Source organism: Psammomys obesus, unplaced genomic scaffold (genome assembly GCF_907164565.1).
Source record: "Psammomys obesus unplaced genomic scaffold, mPsaObe1.curated_primary_1811, whole genome shotgun sequence".
Taxonomy (NCBI): domain Eukaryota; kingdom Metazoa; phylum Chordata; class Mammalia; order Rodentia; family Muridae; genus Psammomys; species Psammomys obesus.
In genome coordinates, this window is record NW_026596028.1 from 220,470 (window position 1) to 240,695 (window position 20,226).

General features: G+C 62.2%; 1 protein-coding gene across 3 annotated transcripts; it reads right to left on the reverse strand.

The window, feature by feature from the left end:
- Window positions 1-3,653: 3,653 nt before the first annotated feature.
- On the reverse strand, window positions 3,654-17,785 carry Lipe (lipase E, hormone sensitive type). Of its 3 annotated transcripts, none has more exons than XM_055620690.1 (10): window positions 17,644-17,785; window positions 10,437-10,972; window positions 8,080-8,170; window positions 7,833-7,978; window positions 7,456-7,641; window positions 7,070-7,361; window positions 6,225-6,452; window positions 5,947-6,123; window positions 4,202-4,644; window positions 3,654-4,096 (listed from the first exon to the last, which is right to left on the reverse strand). In XM_055620690.1, exons 1-10 carry the CDS (start codon window positions 17,750-17,752, stop codon window positions 3,884-3,886), a joined length of 2,421 nt encoding a protein of 806 aa, XP_055476665.1. In that variant the 5' UTR covers window positions 17,753-17,785; the 3' UTR covers window positions 3,654-3,883. The 3 variants fall into 3 exon arrangements, with proteins under 3 accessions (XP_055476665.1, XP_055476666.1, XP_055476668.1); XM_055620691.1 differs by lacking the exon at window positions 17,644-17,785 and adding an exon at window positions 12,307-12,421; XM_055620693.1 differs by lacking the exons at window positions 8,080-8,170; window positions 10,437-10,972.
- Between the last annotated feature and the right edge of the window lie 2,441 nt (window positions 17,786-20,226).

A 20,226-nucleotide genomic window follows, 5' to 3' on the forward strand; every position in this document is an offset into this window, starting at 1 on the left:
GCTGAAAGGGGAGGTCTGGGAGCCTGGTGGCAGCTCAGGGGGCGACGGCAGGGCGGGGAAGAGCCTGGCAGGCAAGGTCTGGAGTCTGCCGGAGCCTCACCACCCCAGGAAGACCCGTGTCCACCAGGGCTACAGCAACAGCTCTGTGCTGGGCAAGCAGACGAGGAGGCAAGCTGTCCCGAGTGCTCGCGTGCTGAGGCGGGTCCCCCAGATTAAAGGACAGGGGCTGAGGAAGGGCCCTCCCAGCCTGGGGGCCCGTGAGTCAGTTTCTTATCACCTCTCGCTGTGTAATGGCAGAGTTGCCTCGTCATAATCACTGCTTTTGACCCCAGCTCGGCCCAACACCCATAGCGAGGCTTGGACAAGGCTGGAACCATGGAGTGTGGGGGTCCCGGGAGTCCTCATCTTTGGCCCCGCCTCTCCCAGCCCCTAGGGTGTAGCCTCTAGCTCTCCTCAGCTCTCCCACCCCTTTGGTCTCCTTTTCTCTGGGCCTGTTGTTATCTTCATCTGTATCGTTTCCCTCCATGTATCTTGATTGGCCTGCCCTGGACCTCAATTTTCTCACGTGTAAAATGGGATAATAATAATAATAATGACACCAGTGATGTTCCAGCCACTCAGAACCGTGAGGAAAACATGGAATAATTATGTGAAACGCTCCAGCGCAGAACCCGGGTCACAGTAAACTCGGTGCAAGAGAACTGTTATTACTGTTTTATTATTTTTAATCTCTTCTTTGGCATCTTTGTTTGTTTTTCTCTTTGTCTCCTCCTTATCCTCGCCTCTCCTCCCGTTCCGGGTTCCCTTTGCAGGAAGCTCTGCCCCCGGCTTCCTTGGTAGGCATGCAGGTGGAAATGACACGCAGGCTGGAGGTCCCCTCCCAGCTCACACTCAGAAAACCCGCCCCGGGGTGAGGCGCGGCCTCACCCCACAAACAGTCTCATAAAAGCCTGAAACCCAGATCTGCCGCCCAGGGCGGGCAGGCCAGGGCGACTCCCGGGATCTGAGTTCAGATTCGTGCACCCCAGTCTTTTAAATTCCTGATCCTCCGGAACCTCAGACACAGAAATCTTGACACGAATCTGTCCCTCCTGGGGCCCGAGCGCCCCGATCCTGCAGGATCAGGGAGAGCGGCTCCTTCCCCAGACCCCAGGGCTGCAGGGATGGGGGCGTAGGCCTGGGATCCTCGGCTCTCTGGAGGTGAGGGATTACAGAGTACAGCGAGCTCAGGCCCGTCTGTGCAGCTTCGCGAGACCCTGAATTTATAAAGGGGGCTGGAGAGATGGCTCAGAGGTTAAGAGCACTGCTGGCTCTTCCAGAGGTCCTGAGTTCAAGTCCCAGCAACCGCATGGTGGCTCACAACCGCCTATAATGAGATCTGGTGCCCTCTGCTGGTGTTCAGGTGTTTAAAAAAAAAAAAAAAAGAAAGAAAAAAGAAAAGGTTCAGCGCCCGGTGGCAGAGGCCTTGTTTAGCATACGAAAAGCCCTGGGTTCAACCCCCAGTACTGGAAAAAAGCAGAGGGGGGGAAGAAAAAAGAGAAGAAGAACGACTGGAAACGCCCGGAACGAGACGCCCAGCCCCTTCCTCGCCCTTCGCCGTCGGAGCAGGACCCGACTCGACGCTCCCTACGGGAGCGCTATAAAGGGCGTGGCTTTCTGAGGGCGGGCGCTCCAGGGGGCGGGGCTTTCTGAGGGCGGGCGCCCCAGGGGGCGGGGCCTTTTTGGGGGGGGGGCTTTCTGAGGGCGGGGCGCTCCAGGGGGCGGGGCGCTCCTGTGGGCGGGGCGCTCCTGTGGGCGGGGCCGCGGCGCTCCAGGACGGCGATAGGCTCCCAGAGACGCCACTCCGCTAGTGTCGGCCAATGGGCAGGGACTGTGGCGGGGGCGGGCCGGCTAGGCCAGGGCGCCGGGGCTCGCGGGAGCGGGCGGCCCGTCGTGCCCGCCGCCTGCCTTCCCGCGGCGGGTCGCCTCCCGCTCAGCCCCGCTTCCTCGGCCGCCGCCGCCCTCGCTGGACAGGGATGCTTTGGGGGTCGGCGTGCCCCGGGAGGAGCGTCCACGGCCGCGGGCGTGCGCCTCGGGAGAGCACTAGGTGGCAGCAGAGGCCGCGCAGAGGCCGGGAGGAGGCGCCAGCCAGAACCTGGAAGCCGTCTGTGTGTGCGTGTGCACCGTTGGCCGTTAGTGTGTGTGCGGGCGTGTGCGCAGCCGCTGGCCGGGTTAGTGCCAGGGATGGGCCAGGTCGCGCAGGGAGCAGCGCGGCCCCTCCGCAGCCAGGGAGGATGGGGGCCTGGGGCGGGCTGACGGCGGAGAGGCTGGGTGGCCTGAAGGGTCTCCAGGACTGGTCTTGGGGAGCAGGCGGACGAGTGCTCGGTTACTCCCGCAGGGCCTCCCTCTGGGCCGCGGCTTGAGGACAGCCTGAGGCACAGATGACCTCACCCTTCACTGGGCTGATGGTGGCCCTGCCTCAGCCTCTCCAGCCGGGGTCCCAGGGGCGCCCCGTGCCTGGCTTTCCCTGTCGGGTTTCCAATCAGAAGTTTCCTGGGTAGACGAGGAAGTGGGGCCCTGCGCGAGCCCTGCGCGCCTCTGCGCGTCTCCGTTGTGACCTGGCTGAGACGCATCCCATCTCCCTCCCACCTGCCAGGATGCTGTCAGTCAGATCCGGCCCCTCCACCTCCAGACACGGGCGCCCTCCGGCTCATATCTTCCGCTTCTTCGCCCACCACGTTTGGATGCCGACCTCCTGAGTCGGGATGAGACCTGGGACAGCTCATACTGTTGGTGGGGGAGGCCCCAGGCTGGCATGAGTCTGCCATGGACCACTCCCTCCCGCCTCACTTCCTTCTCTCCAGCTGACCCTCCCAGCACCCCACACTGGCCTCTCTCTGTCTGGGCCACAAGCCTCAGGGCTTTGTCTGTTCTGGCCCTCCTCCGGCCCTGCTGCTTCTGGATGGACCCTGGTTCTTTGGTTCCGGCTAGGGTGAGCCCCACTCTCTCCACCTCCTGGATGCCCCTGAAGTGCCGCCTCTAAGCATCTTCCCAGGGAACAGGCTGCTCACTGCCCGCCTGCGTCGTGGCCAGGCCCGAGTCTTGCTCTGCCTCCATCCAGCCCCACCTTGAATGAGTCTAATGCAACCCCACCGCTGGCTCTGGGGCGCTCGGCCTTACCCCCACCCTCATGGCCTCGCCTCCGGGGGTTCTGGCCACCCGCCGTGCCCTCACAGGGACCCTCGCTGCTCCCTAGCTGTAGTCAGGTCACAGCCCCTCTGCCGTCCCCACCTCACACCTGGCTTTCTGCCCTGGAGGCCTGCTCACTGCCGCGGTTGGTTCTTGGCCTGGCAGGCCCGTATTCGTTTTTAAGAATGATGTGTTTGGCCACCGTGCTCACACCTGCTGTGCCCGCGCCCCCTGGGCCTGGAGCCAGGTATGAGCCCCTCGCGGGCGCCTGGGCCGTCTGCCGTCCTGTGCTCCTTTTAAGGCAGAGGCCGGGTCTTCTGTGGCATCCCTTCCGACCGGCCTCCCGGGGTCAGCAGCCCACGGGTCGACACTGACTCGCTAAAGCCAGGGTCTCGCGGGCCAGGCCGCCGGTTGGAGCGCGCGGAGCCCGCGGCCCCTCCCCCGGCGCTGCAGGCTGCCGGGGAGCCGCCCCACTTAGCCCCGGCTCGTCAACAACTTTTATTTACAGGAGGCCGACGGCGTCGGTTACAGCAGCAGCAGAAGGCAGTGGGAGGGTCGGCGGGACCGTGAGGGCGCGCCCCCTCCCCGGCACGCCCTCCCGGCCCCGGGGAAGGCTCGGCCCGCCCCGCCCCGCCCCGCCCCGCCCGAGCGGGCCGCCGAGCACGAGGCCGGAGCTGGAGTAGGAGGTGCTTTAGTGCCCCCTCCCCGTGCCCGCTCAGACCAGCGGCGCGGCCGGCGGGCTGACGACCGTCCGGATGCGCTGCACGCACAGCTCGGCCGCCTGCCGGGTCTCGCGGCACAGCGCCGCCAGGCTCAGGAAGCCGTGCGGCAGGTCCTCCACCACGTTCAGGGTCACGGGCTGGCCCAGGTCGCGCAGTCGCCGGGCGAACATGACGGAGTCGTCCAGCATGGGGTCCAGAGCGCACGCCTGGAGGACGGGGAGGGCGGGGCGGGCGTGGGAAGAAGTGAGGGCCAGGTGGGGACCCCGCCCCTCCAGCCCCTGCCCCGCCCCCCTGGCCAGCCCTGCCCTCACCACTATGTGCACGGGCGGCAGGGTCTTGAGCATGCTGTCCGGGGCCAGCAGGGGAGACATGAAGGGGTTCTTGACGATGGGCGCCGAGTAGAGGGGCATGTGCAGGGCGCCCTGGCTGGAGCGGCGCGGGTGGAAGCCCTCGGGGAAGGCGGTGCGCGCGCGTGGGCCTCTGCCCATGGGGCTCAGGTCGTCGGTGGCCTCGGAGGAGTCTTCCGTGGAGCTCTCGGGCCGCAGGAAGAAGTTGACATCGGAGGGCGTGGCGGGGCCGAGCGTCTCCATGGACAGCGACATCTCTGGCGTGTCTGACGTCTCCGAGTTTCCCTTAAAGCCCAAGTCCTTTATAGTGAGGGCCTTCAGGGAGTCTGTGCCCAGCAGGGCCTCGGGCTGGGCCAGGGCGGCCTCCGACACGCTCCTGCGCATGGTCTCCGCGGGGCGCGCCGCCTCTGCAGAAGGCAAAGATAGGCTGAGGCCGGGCACAGGCTAGATGTGCGGCACACAGACTAGGACGCGCAGGTCGGGCTTCTAGAGGAGGGTGAGATACACAGGACTGGCCATTCTCCAGAGGGACCGCGGCGCAGCCGTATTCGTGTTTGAGCCTGTGGTGCTCGGAGCCCTGCAGAGCCCCGCGCCCAGGCTGGTGTCAGTGCCTCGGCTCCCCAGCAGGAGGCTCGGCAGCCGGTGCCCAGGGCGGAGCATGCCTCAGACACCCCACTCCTCCTCTGGCTGCTCTGCCCCTCAGCGAGCAGCCCGCCCACAGTCCCAATCCGAGGGGGCAGAGTGCAGGGCACCGTGTGGCCCAGCGACCCAGACAGCTCTGCAGACGGGGCCACGGAGCCGCCAGGTGCTGGCTGGGCATTTGACACAAACACGCGCAGTCCTCACTGTGGCCCCGAAAGGCAGGTACGCTTGTGCCCATATCACAGGGGGCACACCAAGGGTTCTACGTGCTAACGTTTATCCACGCCAGCAGCCAGTGAGGCACTAATGAGCAGGGAGCTGGGCTGGGCTGTGACCCCTACGGGGACCCACCCCCAGGGCCCAGTGGTCCCCCAGACTCTGTTCCCTTTTACCGTGCTTGCGTGTGTGTGTGTGTGTGTGTGTGCGCGCGTGCGTGCGTGTGTGTGGTGGTGGTGGTGGTGGTGGTGGTGTTCCTCAAGGCACCGCCCACCTTGGCTTTCCCTTTAATTTTCGTTAGGTTTTTATGTGTGTGGGTGGCCAGAGGACAATTTGTAGGCAGGCTCTTGCCTCCTCTGTGTGGCCCTGGGCCCCGAGCCAGCTCAGCAGCCCCGCCTTAGCTGCGGGCTGGGGCCTTCCACTGGCCCCAGAGCTCACTGCCTTGGCCTAGACTGTTGCTCCAGCAGGTCCCAGGGGCTCGCCTGCCTCTGCCTGCCCAGTGCTGAGGCCACGGTGGGCACTGCCACACCGGGCTTTTCTATGAGCTCTGGGGATCCGAGCTCGGGCTCTCACCCTTGCCTCCTGAGCCGCCCCCCAGCCCCATGCATGGGTTGGTGGTTGTTGAGACAGGGTCTCCATCTGTGGCCTTGGTTAGCCAGGCTGGCCTTGAACTCCCAGTGAGCTTGCCTCTGCTTCTCACATGCTGGGACAGAGGTGCGCCGCCTCCTCTGGCCCTGAAAGATTTTTTTTTTTGTTTTTGGGGAAGCAGAAGGTGGGAGATTTCTAGGACATGGTCTGCCGTGGGGCCAAGGCCACGGCCAGGCGGGGAAGGCTAAGGCCTGGGCACTCACCGGGTGTCGGCGCTGAGCTCTTCTGGGACTTGCGCCCGCTTAGCTCCAGGAAGGAGTTGAGCCAGGAGGAGGCGCCCAGGCGGAGGTCTCGGAGGAGCAGGGAGGTGTCCCGCTGCACCAGCCCCATCATGCCCAGCGCCTTCTGGTCGGAGTCGGGGTGCTCTTCCATCTCCGCTCCTGCAGAGCGCACGGGCGGGCTGAGCGGGCAGGCCAGCTCCAACACCCACCTGCATCCGGGACACACGGCCTCCAGCTGCCAGGCTCTGGCGAGGGCTTACCTGAGTAGGCGCTGACACACTTAGAGAGGACGCTCAGTGGGAGAAGAGGGTCCATGAGGCTCAGCAGACGGGAGGGCGAGGCGGAGGACTGCAGGGTGGTCACGGGGTAGGCCGCCATGATGCCATCTGGCACCCTCACCCCGTAGGCTGCCGCCCGGAGGGACACGGTGATACAGAGGTTGCCCCCCGCGCTGTCCCCTGCCAGGCAGATCCGCTCTCCTGTTGAGCCTGCTGGGACAAGAGCCAGGCGTGAGCTGGAGAGCCAGGCGCCCAGCATCGCTCACAATGGCGTTTTGGGTCCTGGCGAGAGGGACGATTTGGACCATGAGGTGGCTGTGCTGGGGAAGTGGAGGTTCCGGGGTCACCAGCAAGGGCAGGCGGGGGGTGGGGGAAGAGCAGCTCGGGGTAGTTTTCCCACAACAAGGACATGAGAAGTTGGGAAACCAAAGGTCAGGGTTCAGGCTGGGTACGGCCAGGCTCTGCTGTGCCTTCATGTCCCCCTGAGGTGTTGGCATTCCAAGAGGGAGGTGTGAGGACCTGGCAAGCAGGTGGGCATATGAGCCAGCAGCTGGGGAGGAAGAGACGGGAGGGGAGGGGCCAGAGACCCAGGCTAGAAGGGGGGGCAGTAGGCAGAGCTGAAATGGCCAAGATGGAAGGTGGGCAGCGGTGGGCTAGCCCACGCCGGGCGCCAGAGGCAGAGGGCAGGTGGCCAGGGGTAAGGGGCCGGTAGAGAGGCCGAGCCTTGAGAACCCAGGGACTCGGTGGCCCCTGCAGGACAGGACGGGGAGGGCAGGCGGCCAGGGCAGGGCGGGAAAGAATCCGAGGAGGCAGGGCCTGGGTCTCACCCAGCAGGGCACAGTGCTTGACAGCCCAGCAGTAGGCGAAAAAGCACTCCTCGAGCGCCCGGGGGAAGGGGGCCTCGGGGGCCAGGGAGTAGTCGATGGAGATGATCGGGACCCCCAGCTCCTGCGCCCAGGTCTTGAGGTAGGGCTCGTGGGATTTGGAGGTCTGTGCCACAAAGCCACCACCGTGGATGTGGACAACCAGGGCCCGAGAGCGGGGTGCTTGTTGGGGCCGCGGGCGCAGCTCCAGGCGTGGGCCCTCAGACTTCACGAGACTGTTGAGCATCTTGCTGTCCTGGTGGTGAAGAGGAGGGTTGGTAGGTCAGGGCTGCCCTCCTCCAGGGCTGCGGGAGGCTGGGCTGGGGCGGCCGTTGGGGCCCGGGGCTCACCTGTCCTTCCCGCAGGTCGTACGAGATGAGCCTGGCCAGCACAGGCCCTGGCCCCGTGTGTGCCAAGGGAGGTGAGATGGTAACTGTGAGCGTGGGGTCAGAGGTTAGTGGCATCTCAAAGGCCTCAGGTGGCAGGCTGAGCAGGCGGCTTACCCTCACAGTGGTTGATGCCATGTTGGCCAGAGACTGGAGAGGGAACAGAAAGGTGCCCGGGAAGGGTTATGGAGGTGGTGTGGGCTTCCTGTCTCAGCCCCGTCTTTGCCCTATGTGCCGTCCATGGGCCTAGGGCACGGTAGTGCCTGGCTGTGGCTTCCTAGATGTCTGGGAGTCAGTCTCCATCAGTAAGCATGCTGGGGTCTCCCTTGGCCCCGACTCACCGACAGCACCTCGATCTCAGTGATGTTCCAGAAGGCCTTCCAGAAGTGCACATCCAGATTCTGGATGATCCGTTCAAACTCCGACCCACGCAGCTCTGGGTCTATGGCGAATCGGCCACCAGTAAAGAGGGAACTGGCAGTCACACCTGGGGGAAAGAGGGGTGTCAAGAAGCCCTGGCAGAGGCTGCCCAGCCAGGCTAGGAACGGGAACAGGACAGGGTGTGGGCAGGGCCCAGCCGCCACTCACTGAGGCCTGTCTCGTTGCGTTTGTAGTGTTCCCCGAAGGACACCAGCCCGATGGAGAGAGTCTGCAGGAACGGCCGGATGGCGGGCGTGAACTGTGAAGGGATTCCTGTGTCACCACCCACAGGAGGATGGGGCAGAGCGAGGAGCAGGTACGCGCATTCAGCTTTACCAAGCTCCTGTGCTGTGGGCATCGCCCTGGACCCTTTCCTGGACCTGGTGTCCTCAGCGGAAGGAGATGGTGAACAAATGAAGGGCTGCCCTGGTGACCGCCGGCCAGGCCAGGAGGAGGGATCTGAATGAGGACAGGGGCATTCCCAGGAGAGGCCAGAGCAGGGGCAGAAGGGGCAGAAGCTAACGCTGCAATGCCACACAGGGCAGCCGGGGAAAGGAGTGTTCCTGCCAGGGCAGGGACGGGGAGCACAGAGTCCGTGTGTGCCCGGGGCCGAGCGAGACAGGGAAGGAGCAAGGAAGGTTTTTGAGGCACAGAAAGCCAGCCTGAGGGGCTGGACTCACGCTGAGCATCTGGAGGGCTGTGAACCTCGAGTAAGAGGAAACAGTAACTTCCTGAATCAGAACAGAGGGTGAGGGAGGCATTCGGGGCTGGTACAGAGAACTCGGGGCTAGAGGGCTGTCAGGGCAGACTGGGAAGACCTTCACATGACAGGTGGCAGAGAAGGGACAGACGGGAGGCTCAGCCACAAGAGGCCAGGCCGGGGGTCAGCAGTTAGCTCCCCCAGCAAACACCGGACCCCGCACAGCACGCTAGGCTGTGAGGGAGCAGGGACTGAGCGCAGCTGCGGTTCTGGAGGCCTCTGCCCTCCTGGAGGGCGACGTTTGAGAGCGTGATGCGCTCTAGCGGGGCTGGGTTCTCAGGAGCTGGCAGGTGGCCTGGGCCACGCTCTTGGCCAGGGCCCCAGCAAGCCAAAGAACACAGGCACTCCTGGCCTTTGTGGCCAGGACACGGATTCAGGCAGCCTGGAATTTCTTTCTTTCCTGTGCTGACGCCAGGACATGAAAGCAGGGAGATGGCGGGGCGGGCTGACAGTATTTGTGGGTTTAGTCTGCCTGAGGGAGAGTCCCAGAAACAATTGTGTTGGGTTGCTCGGGGCTGGGAAGCCTTGAGTGATGTTCAGGGAAGGTGAGGAGGGGTGTGCTCATCTCTGTGAAGTGAGGGGAGGACGGACAGGGCGGGAGGGACATCACACAGCCCCCCCCCCGAATTCCTGCCGGAACCCTTCATACAGCTCGACAGTTCCTTGGGTCGGCACTGACGGCAGACCGGGGCAACCCTGGCTTCTGACTCCAGTTTTCTACCTCCAATTCTCTAACTAATTGGAGGCGGGTCTTTCTGTGCTGTCTGGCTTGCCTGCTGTCGCTGCTGCAGCTCAGGTGAGCCTCTGCTGCTAAGCAATCCTGCCTCCACCTCCTGAGCGCCCTGTCACCTCACTTTCCCTGTGGGGACAGGCTGCATGTCTGAGGTGGGCTGGGCTGGGCAAGGACAGAAGGCCCAGCTCAGGGAGGAAGCAATCACAGCCACGTCTTCCTCTTGCCACCCACCGTGATGGGTATATGCTGGTCCTGCCCTGAGGGCCGCTTTGAATCATGTGACTTCTATAACTCAGCCCAGGGGCTCCTCCAATGCCTGTGGATGGTACCTTCCTTCTAGAGTCCCAGCGAACACGACAGGATTGCACTCACACAGAATGGGCCTTTGAGACCAATACTGATTACCCTCCCAGAGGGCTCAGACTCTTGAACCTCAGGGACAAGAGTGGGTGGACCCGGCATATGGCGCGGCAGCAGAGAGCCTAGACTCCGAGGACTAAGCTCAGCCTGTGCTACTTGAGGAGAAAGGAAAACCAAATGAACCTTTCGTGGCCCTCGTCTGGGGACTGAGCCCTGGCCACAGGAATGCTGACAGGTGTACCCTCAGCGTGATGCGTGTGCCCTCAGCGTGGCCCTCGTCTGGGGACTGAGCTCTGCCACAGGTGTTTTGTACGGATGAGCGTGCCCTCCCCTTCTTGTTACTTTTTGGCCAGGGTCTCACTAAGTGACCAAGGCCGGCCTCCACCTCACTCTGTGAGCTCCACCAGGCCCTGCAGCCTTCTGCCTCAGCTTCCTGAGTAGCTGGGCCGTGGCAGGTCTGAGTTACCAGACCCCGCTGGTGAAGCGATTTCTAAGGTGTGGCAGATGTGGTCGAGGGTCGTGAGCTAACCCCAGAGTCCAGCTCTGAGCTCCTGCCAGCGTTCCCTGCCAATCTGTGGTCTGAGTCCTGTGCAGGAGCTCTGATTAGCGTGGCTCAAGGACGCAGCGCCAGCCACCAGCGCCTTCACTGGGAGGACAGGGGCAGGCGCTCACCTGAAAACCGAGGCAGCGGCCATAGAAGCAGCCTTTGTGCAGCGTGACATAGTCCTGCAGGAAGTCAGCCGTGAGTCCTTCATCACCCTCAAAGAAGAGCACCCCTGGCCGGTTGATGACCAGCAGGCGCTGGGCATAGTAGGCCAGAGCACGGAGCTGCGTGAGGGCGGCCAGGTAGGCCTCCAGCTCTGCCAGGTTGTGGCTGGCACGGAAAAAGATGCTCCGGCGGTTGGAGGCCACGTAGCGGGATTTGTGTAGTAGGTGTGCCAGGCAGCAGCGGGCCGTGTGCACCAAGCTACGGTATCCATTGGCTGGCGTTTCGGTGTCCAGGTCAAAATTGTGTGCCACACCCAGCAGGTGGCCTAGCGTTGGCTCCAGCCCCACTGCCTGTTCCCGAACACCTGCAAAGACGTTGCACAGCCGCCGCGCGGTCTCTCCCGGGCCCTGGCTTGAAAAGAAGGCCATGTTGTCTTCTGCGAGTGTCACCAGTGACTGCGTCATTGTGCGGAGATCCATGTTGTGTGAGAACGCAGAAGCTGTGGGAAGATGCAAGGTCTGTCAGGCCCAGGAGCCCAGGTCCTACCTCTCTTCCCTGGGCCCATCCTTGCTTAGATCCAAAGCTGTAGCTCCTCCTTCCTCACGCCCAAAGGCTGCTCCGCACCTCTGGGGCAGGCAGGGCCTCCAGCTCTCACACCTAGGCTCTCTTCTTGGCTTCCAGAAGTCTGAGGCCTCCTCCTCCTCCTTCTGCCTAGCAGCGGGGCGTTGAAGCCCTGACTCTGGTCCTCTCGGCTGCCCTGGCTCCCCGCCCTCTTGGATCTGGGAGCTGCCCTGGCTCCCCGCCCTCCTGGATCTGGGAGTCCCTGCCGGAGTCCAGCACGTCTGGACCCTAGTGTGCCTTTACTACAGAGCCCCCCCCCCCACTTCCTTCCAGGTATTCAAGAGTGAACTCCTATCTTTGTTTACTCTCTCTGGACTTGTCCTCCTCCTTCTGGGAAATCTGGATGCCCAGCGGTTCCCTTTCTCAAGCCCCATTCCCACTTTCCTTCTGAGGCTCCCGGGGTTGCCTGCAAACCCTTTCTAACAGACAGTGGTTGAGCGTCAACGCAGCCATCCCCACCTCCCCGGGTCGCCCTGCACATCTGGCCTCCTCCTGAGCGCCGTCTATAATCCCAGCCTTTCCATACCTCGGACTCGCTCCTGCTCACTCAAGCCTGCCCGCCCACGGAATCCCTTCCAGAACCCATCTCCCTCCTCATCTCCCTGTGGGGCTCCCAGACCTCAGCATCCCCGCTTACAGTTGCCCACTCTCCCTGTGCACCTGCCTTAGACCGCACTGTCCCTCTCTCCCGCCTGAAACGGCTCATGTTGACCTCAGCAGCCAAACCCAGGCTGAGGGTTAGTTCCCAGAGACCCGGGACTCCTTGGCTCAGATCTGTTGCTGCCAGCACCCTCCTTCACAGGAGGAGACGCTGAGGTTGGTAAGGAGCCAGAGGCTGAACGGATGATGTTGGGGTCCACAGAGACGCTGGCATCTGGGTCCAGGCCCCTGCGCCTGTAGTGTCTCTCCCAGGACTCTCAAAGCTCCCCTGCAGCCGCCCCAAACCTGGCTCCACGCTTTGCCGGCCCCCGAACTCAGGGCCCTCTGTGTGCTCCCTAGAGCCTGTGTTCCCGGGACATCTGTTACCTAGACCTTGCTATCACACTTTGGGCTGAGTTGCCCTTGGCCCTTGGGTCAACCTGCCCTTCCAGAGGTCTAGGCCCTCCTGGCTCCTGGCTTTGCAGCCTTTTCCTGGAGAAGACAGCGTGTCCTCTCCCTTCCAGGCCTGGGTTCTGGCAGCAGCCATTCTGTCTCAGCTGGCCCTGCACTCACCGCTCCCGGCCGCTCTGGACTGGAGCTCCCCAGGCTGGCACAGCAGGTCTGTGGCTAGTGCCAGTAGCTGCCTGGGGCGATAAACTGGGGAGGGGCCAGGCTGGCCAGGGTGTGGCCGTTTGCTTCACCGCCCGTCCAGAATGGATACTGAGAATCACATGTCGTAAACAGAGCCCAGAGTTCAGCTCCTTGCCCCTCCTGCCTGCCTGCTGCTCCGCTCGGCACAGTCCCGGTGCCAGGCTCTCTTCTTTAGAGCCCTGGATCCCGCCCCCAGCCCCCGCTCACAGCCGGTCGCCCTTGCCCCAGCTCCTCCCTGCTCAACCTCCTCTTCCTCATATGAGGGATCCAGTCCCAGTCCTGTCCCTTAGGACCCCGGCTTCCCATGCCTGAGTCCTGAACACCCTGTCCCCTCTCACCCAGCCAAGCTGTCCTCCTTCTCCCCCAAGTGGATTCAAGGAGTCAGAGTTCAGTGATGTCAGTTTCCACCCTGACTGGCCCTGGCACAGCTGTCCCCAGCTGTTAGTGGGCAGCTCTGCTTCTCCTCCTGTGAGGGCAGAAGCCGACTGAGGGCGGCACCAAACTCAGCCCGGGCCTGGGCCACAGCCTCCGGGGTGGTATCCCTACCTGGAGCCTTGGTTTACCTTTCACAGCCGACCCTGCTGCCAGTCAAGTCCATGTCACATACGGGGGGGCCAAGGCTCATACTTTCGAGGCTCTTCCACAAGCTCCTGCCCAGCAGCTCCTCCTCGCCCTCAGGCCTCAGCCGGAGGTGGGCCTCGCCTTGCTTCTCCCCACTGCTAAGGTCCACCCTCGCTTCTGCCCTAGCATGTGCACGTTTTGCAGTCTGCCTCCCCTAGGAAAGAGGCAGAAAGCTCAAAACGTGGAGTACGGCTGTTTTGAGGAACACAAAATCACAAACATGCAAAGCCAGGCGTAGGGCCTCTGAACGAGCTGTGTGGAGGAGAGGCCCCGAGGGCTCCCGGTGTTTGGCTGGGGTGAGTCCTCAGTGTCTGTCCTTGGACTGCCGTCCTGATGGAGGGGAGGGTGGCCCCAAAGCCCACCAGTGAACGTGTGAAGGGGAGAGGGCTGTCCTTTCCCAGGGCCACAAACAGAAAAGCGCCAGAGCCTCGGGGGCAGGTGAGCTAAGCGGTGGGGGGCACGGGCCAGGTCACTTGCTGGGTGACCCTCATGTGGAGACCGTGCTGAGCCACTCTGCCCAGCCCGGCCTGGGAGTGGAACCCAGATACGCCTGTGTGTAAGCATGTGTGACTCTGGAGTGACACCCGCCAGGGAGGCAGTGTGTGCTGCTCCTGGCTCACTCAGCCCAAGATGCCGCTTGGTTCTCTCTCCTCGCAGCCCTTGTCACTACCCTTCCACTGTGTGATTTCCTAACTGCGTCCCCAGGAGATTCTCTAGCCCCCAAGTTGTACCTGCCAGGCTCGCCTGCTGACTGCCCTCCCGCCCGGGCACGTGGGGAGGACGGGTTGGGGTGCTCCTCAGGGATGAAGAACTTTTGAAGAGCAAGCATGTGAAGAAGCAGCAGGGAAGGGCTGGCTCCCCAGTCCTTGGGACTTGAGGCCCTGCTCTTTGCCTCACTCAGCACAGTTCCCTGAAGACCGGGCTGGCTGGAGCTAGGAGGAAGGGATATTGAGATTGCCAGAATCCCAGGCAGAGGGCACTGGGGTAAGGGCACACCCGATGGGGCCATGGCAGGAATGGCAGGAATGGGGCAAAGGTAGGCTGGGGGACTCGGCTGTGGGGGAGGGGCCTAGGCCCCAGCCCTTTGCCCTGAGAGACGGTTTCCCCTGCTGGTGCTGGGGTCACACTTGTCCACGCTGGACAAATGTTCTGCCCTAAACCGTGCTCCTGCTCCTCCAGCCCTTTGCCCTGAGGAGCCACTTGCCAGCTTCTCAGGCCTGGACTTTGGTTCCTGGATGCAGCACAGCAATGTGCTTTCATGTTTCTTGACATGTCTGAGGGTGTGTGTATCGTATGTGCCCTGACCTGTGACTATGCTGTCTTGGATTTCCGGCTTGTATGGATGTGCTTCTGTTTTTAGGGTGTGTATCGTGTGTGTCCTGACCTGGGACTGTGTGTTTTGTCTTGGATGTCCGGCTTGTATGGGTGTGTCCTGTTTTTAGGACGTGGTTCAGCTGGTGGAGGGTGTGCCGAGCACACACAAACCCTGGGTTTGATCCCCAAGCCTGTACAGACGGTCTTGGGGGTGCACATTTATAATCCCAGCACTGTGGAGGTAGAGACGAGAGGATCTGATGTTCAAAGTCATCTCAGCTACAGTGAGTTCAAAGCCAGCCTGGGATTTATACATGAACCCTGCCTCCAAAACGAACACAGAAAACTAAATGAGAATAAAGACAACAAAAAGAATCTATATGCGTGTTTGGGTGTGTGCAGTCTCCATGTGTGTTTGTGTTTGCTGAGAACAGAATTCACTGTTGGCTTAAGCAGAAACTGAGAGAGTTCTCATGCCATCTCCCCACCCTCCCGCCATCTGAGCCAGCCCCCAGCCCCATGCACTAGGAACCGGGGGCCGTGCATGCCACCACACCCAGGCCTCCCGTCCTCCCTTGGTTGTGTTAGGGCTCTCCGAGCGCCGCTGATGTAGGGCTGTCTCCTGCAGAGCACCGCAGGATCTTCTGGAAGCAACCCTGGCCACCCTTCCTCCCAGGGCGACACTTCGACACTTCTGTCTCAGACATGGCCTTCTCCCCCCCCCCCCCCCGCCTCTGGCCCACCCTGCTGGCCCCTGCTCTGTCCCCAGCTCCCTCCAGCCAGGCCCCCTCTGTACTGTCCTGTGTTGCTGCTTTTCCCATCAAGGTTTTTTTTGCTCCTGCTGCCCTGTTTCCCTACCTCCCTTGCTCAAGATTCTCTCCTTCTGAAGACAGGGCTCTTTTTCTCATGTATTCAAGGCTGGCCTCAGACTCACGCGTAAATATGGATGGCCTTGAATGTCTTTCTGTCCTCCTGCCTCCGCTTTCCCACTTCTGAGTCCAGGCGTGTGCCTGTGTGCCGCCACGCCGACAAGGTCCTGGAGAGCACCTCGGGATCTGTGCCGTCACATGCTCCGGTGGCTAAGCGGAACCCGACTCCCAAGATCTTTTCCTTTTGCTGTATTTATTACATTTGCTTGTTTATAAGCTTTTTTAATGACCGATATTTATTGTTTTTCAAGACAGGGTTTCTCTGTGTAGCCCTGGCTGTCCTGGACTCTCTCTGTAGACCAGGCTGGCCTTGAACTCACAGAGCTCCGCCTGCCTCTGCCTCCTGAGGGCTGGGATCACAGGCGCGGGCCACCATGCTTGGCTTTGGATCTTTATTTTACGTGCATTGGTGTTTTGCCTGCATCTACGTCTGTGTGAGGGTGCTGGATCCCCTGGAATTGAAGTTGCAGACAGCTGTGAACTGCCATGTGGTTGTGGGAATTGAACCCAGGTCCACTGGACGAGCAGCCAGAGTCTCACTCTGTAGTCCTGACTGGCCGGCAACTCACTGTGTAGCTGCCAGGCTTGCCTGGGACTAATGGTGATTCTCCTGACTCTGATCCCCAATGGGATCAGAGGTGTGGGCTGGTAGCCTGGCAACCAGTCTTCCCGTCTGTGTCCCCAGGTCTTGAGTCTGTCCTGATAGCTACAGAAAGCCACAGCCGGCACCTCAGGTGTTGAGCTGGGAGAGAATCTTTGCGGCAGGGGCCCTTCAGCTGCAGAATGAAGGTGGGACACAGGGCGGTCATCAGTTGCCACACTCCTTGCTGGGAAGGCTGGATGTGTCCCTCTGCCCTCACTGGCCAGGTAAAGGAAGTGCAGCTGGCTCAGGGCCTCTGTGTCACTATCTGGGAAATGGGCTGATCATAATGACAGCAGTCTCATGAAGTTACTGGCAGGACGGCGTGAATCAAAGACTGCTCCAGCCAGTCAGGGTTCCCTTGGAGCAGGGGTGGGACCTGACTCACAGGTCTGAGGAAGGGCACCAGGAAGAGCCTCAGGAAATGACAGGCAGAGCTGCCATCTTTGTGATAGGCTGGGCCCTGTGCAAGGAGCCTTACTCAAGCAGATTCTTTCTGACTCCTCACAACACTAAGGGCAGCTCAGCTATTAATAGTCCGTGTCACACTCCACACATTCCTTCCCTTATCCATCTAATAAATACCTGAATGTGCGCGTGGCAGGGCTTCTAGGTAAACAAGGTGACCCAAGCCCACTCTTGGGGAGCTTGGTGTCTCGCAGAGACAGACAGTACCCTCACACCCACTTCTCCCGGCTGTGTGGAAAATGGCCCACATTCGAACCGGACAGCGCTACAGGTGCTGCTCAGAACTCGGAGAAAAGGCAGGAAGAGGAGCCTGTTGAACGGGTCTCTGAGACACAGGCTCCACGTTGCCTCAGAGCGTAGGGTCCTGCTGTGTACCCTTGCTGTGGCCAGGAGGCTCTTTTCAACCTCCTGCTTGAGCTCCAACTTGTCTGGGCCAGCTCACCCTCCACGTGTCTGTAATACTTGTCTACCAAGGGAGGCAGGGGATGATGAATTTGGGGGCTCGGGAGCCATGCCGGGTTTTTCTTTCTCCTCTTTGTTTTCGCCTGCACAGCCAGCCCTCGGTGGGCCTGAGGAGGCCCCTGGAGCTGCAGGCGGAGGGAGGGCCGAGCGCCTTAGCATTCACCAGCCTCTAGGTTTGGCTAGGTAGTGCCACAAAACAGGAGACTCAGAGCCGAGCCAGGGTTAGCAGCTCCTGCTGAGCCTTGCGACCCCTCTGGTTGGTCTGTCACTGTCTCTCCAGCCTTTAGACCCAGGGAAGCTGAAACCTTCCCCTCTCCCTGAAGGAGGTGTGGAAGGGACAAAGCCACCTGGAAAGTTCTCACGTGTGGAAGTCGCCCCAGAGTTGCTGGGCTGCCGAAACAGGTGGCCCGAGAGTGAAGGGGGGCTGTGAGCGTTCTCGGGGGTCGTGTACCCCGAGCCTACCTTTTGCTCGCCTATCCTCCTTCCTCTTTTGGCAAAAGCTGCTACAGTTCTTCCCCATTATTCTTTTACGAGCGCAGAAGACATGAAAATCGGCGCTTGAACCACTTCCCAGGCCCAGAACCCTAAGGTCAAGGTTGTCACTCTTGGTCACACACAGGGAAAATCAGGCACCGAGCGGGACCCTGTCCGGACAGACGGCGTTCCCGGGCCTTTCCGCAGAGCGCGCTGGGGCAGCCGGTAGCTCCTACGTGCGGGTGGGACCTCCCACTCTCACACCAGCCCCACGGCGGCTCAGGCCACGGGCGTCCCGCGTGGAAGTGGGCCCGTCCACCCAGTGCCCCGCGGGATGTGCCGCCGGCTCACCTTTGACCTTGCCTTTTCGCCACCCCCGGCGACCGCGGCTCTTCGGCCCCTCTCTGGGCTGCCTGGAGGCCGGGGGCCCCACGGACCCCGGTTCCACGGCGGGCTCCATCGTCCTGCCCGGCCCCGGCGCGGGCCCGGTCCAGCGCGCAGTCCCTCCCCCAGTACACACCACCGCCGGGCCCCCAAGCCGCCCAAGCGCGGGCCCGCTCCTCGCCGGCCCCGCCTCCAGTGGGCGGGGCCAGGGCGCGGCCGCGGCTGGCTCGCGTTAAAGGCGCCGCGGGCGGCGGAGGGAAAGGCGAGCCCGGCGGCGGCGGCGGGAGGCGGCCTCGGGGCGGGGCCGCGGGCGCGCGGGCCTCGCCGCAGGGGATGCTGGCGGCCCGTGAGGCGCCGCGCCTCAGCGCCCCGCGCCCCTGCCCCCCGGGGTGGGTGGGGAAGAAGCGGCGCGCGGGGGCGTGGGCGGGGCTGGGGCGTGGGCGGGGCTGGGGGCGGGGCTGGGGCTGGGGCGGGGCCGCCCTGGCAGCCGTGGCGGAAGCCCCGCCCTCTCCCCCGCGCCCGGACAGGGCCGCTGGCCCGTCGCCCACCCGGTAGCCGCGGCTGGCCGCCATGGCTCCGAAAAAACCAAACCAAACCAACGGCCCCTCCCGCCCTCGGGTCAGACTCCCTCCCGCCCGGTCCCTGTCGCTCCGTGGCTCTGTGGCCCCCGCTCCGTCCCGTCTTCTTCCCCAGAACCCGGGGCTGCAGGAGTGGGGAAGAGAAGGTTCCGCCCTGCCCAGCGGCTGGCGGCCCAGGCCCGCCCTGCTGAGGGGCCTCCCCGCGGGAGCTCAGCTGCCCGGGAAAAGGCGGGAAACAGGAGGCTGCAGCCGCCTCGCCTCAGCGGAGCACGCTGGAAGCTTCTGGAATCCGGAGCGTGGGAGAAGAAAGCCTCGACCTTCTCTCAGAGCGGGCCCTTGGGGAGGAGGGCCGGCTCCCTGAGGTGAAAGACCATCACCACCCCAGGCCCTCAGGACCGTGACTTTCCCTGCTCCTGTCAGGACCGTGACTTTCCTTTTGCTCCTGTCAGGACCGTGACTTTCCTTTTGCTCCTGTCAGGACCGTGACTTTCCCTGCTCCTGTCAGGACTGTGACTTTCCCTGCTCCTGTCAGGACTGTGACTTTCCCTGCTCCTGTCAGGACCGTGACTTTCCCTGAGGTCCTGTCAGGACTGTGACTTTCCCTGCTCCTATCAGGACTGTAACTTTCCTTTTGCTCCTGTCAGGACTGTGACTTTCCCTGAGGTCCTGTCAGGACTGTGACTTTCCCTGCTCCTGTCAAGACTGTGACTTTCCCTGCTCCTGTCAGGACTGTGACTTTCCTTGTGCTCCTGTCAGGACTGTGACTTTCCTTTTGCTCCTGTCAGGACTGTGACTTTCCCTGCTCCTGTCAGGACTGTGACTTTCCCCGAGCTCCTGTCAGGATGGGGCTCTATGGTGTTCCCTCTTTTTGCTTCAGAGAGGTACAAGGAAGAAAAGTGCCTTGGTCTGCACCTCATCAGGCTGCTTTCATTCAGCCTCGACCTTGCCATTTGACCCTTTCCCAAGCTTCTGATCACCATGAAACAGGCCATGAATGTCCTGGCTGTTGAGCTAGCTCACACCACAGTGGCTAAGGGAAGGCCCACACTGAGCTGCTGTGGCCTACTGCTACATTTGCCTCACAGCCAGTGCTCAGCCACCCCTCTGCCGGGACTCACGGATGAATGCTAGGAGGAAGACGGTTTTTCTTTGACCTGATTCCTGAGTCAGAGCTCTTTCCTGTCTCTTTCCTATGTTTTATGGGGCAGCCTGGTGCAAAAGGAGAAACCCTGGTTTTGTCCTGCGTCTGCTGTTTTCCTTTTCTACAGACTGGGGCTGTCGCACTTGATTTCACAGGGGCGTTTGGAGGTGACCTGCGGGTCATAACCCTAGACACAAAGTCAGCACGGATGCGTGACTGGCCCTGGAAGGCTCGTCGTCCCCGTTCACACTCACCTGTGCCCCAGTAGTGTTCGTGATTCTGGAGGGTGGCTTTCTTTCCATGTGATTTCCCACCATAGCCTGCCATCTTTTCACAATCAGGTTTCCGTTTGAAGGGCAGTGACGGTCCCGGGCCCACTGTTGCACAGCTCGGCTTGGGAGGAACTGAGCTTGAGGACGAGCTCAGATGTGCCTCTGTGTCAGAGTCTGTGACCCAGTCAAAAAAGGTCCTCCACTCGTGGGCGCTCCTTGGAATGGAGAGCTCGTGCAGCCGTGTCAGGAAGCCCGACTCCGCCACAGATCCGTGCTTGGACTTGGCTCTCTGGTCGAGCGGGCTTTGCTGGGCTGCGGCCAGCTCAGGTCTCTCTCGGGATCCAGAGGCAGGCTGGGTGTGGAGTTTGGGGTCGGCTCCAGATGCAGCCTGGGCCGCAGATGTGTCCACTTGCTGTGGACCCAGAGGTGGCTCTCTGGGCCCAGGCCCCGGAATCCCCACCTGCTCTTCTCTGAGTGCGTCCTGTTGGCTTACGAACCCTCTTCCCATCCCGGGTGGCTGGTGGGAGGTGTCTTCCTGTTGAGCTAAGTGCGCTTTCTG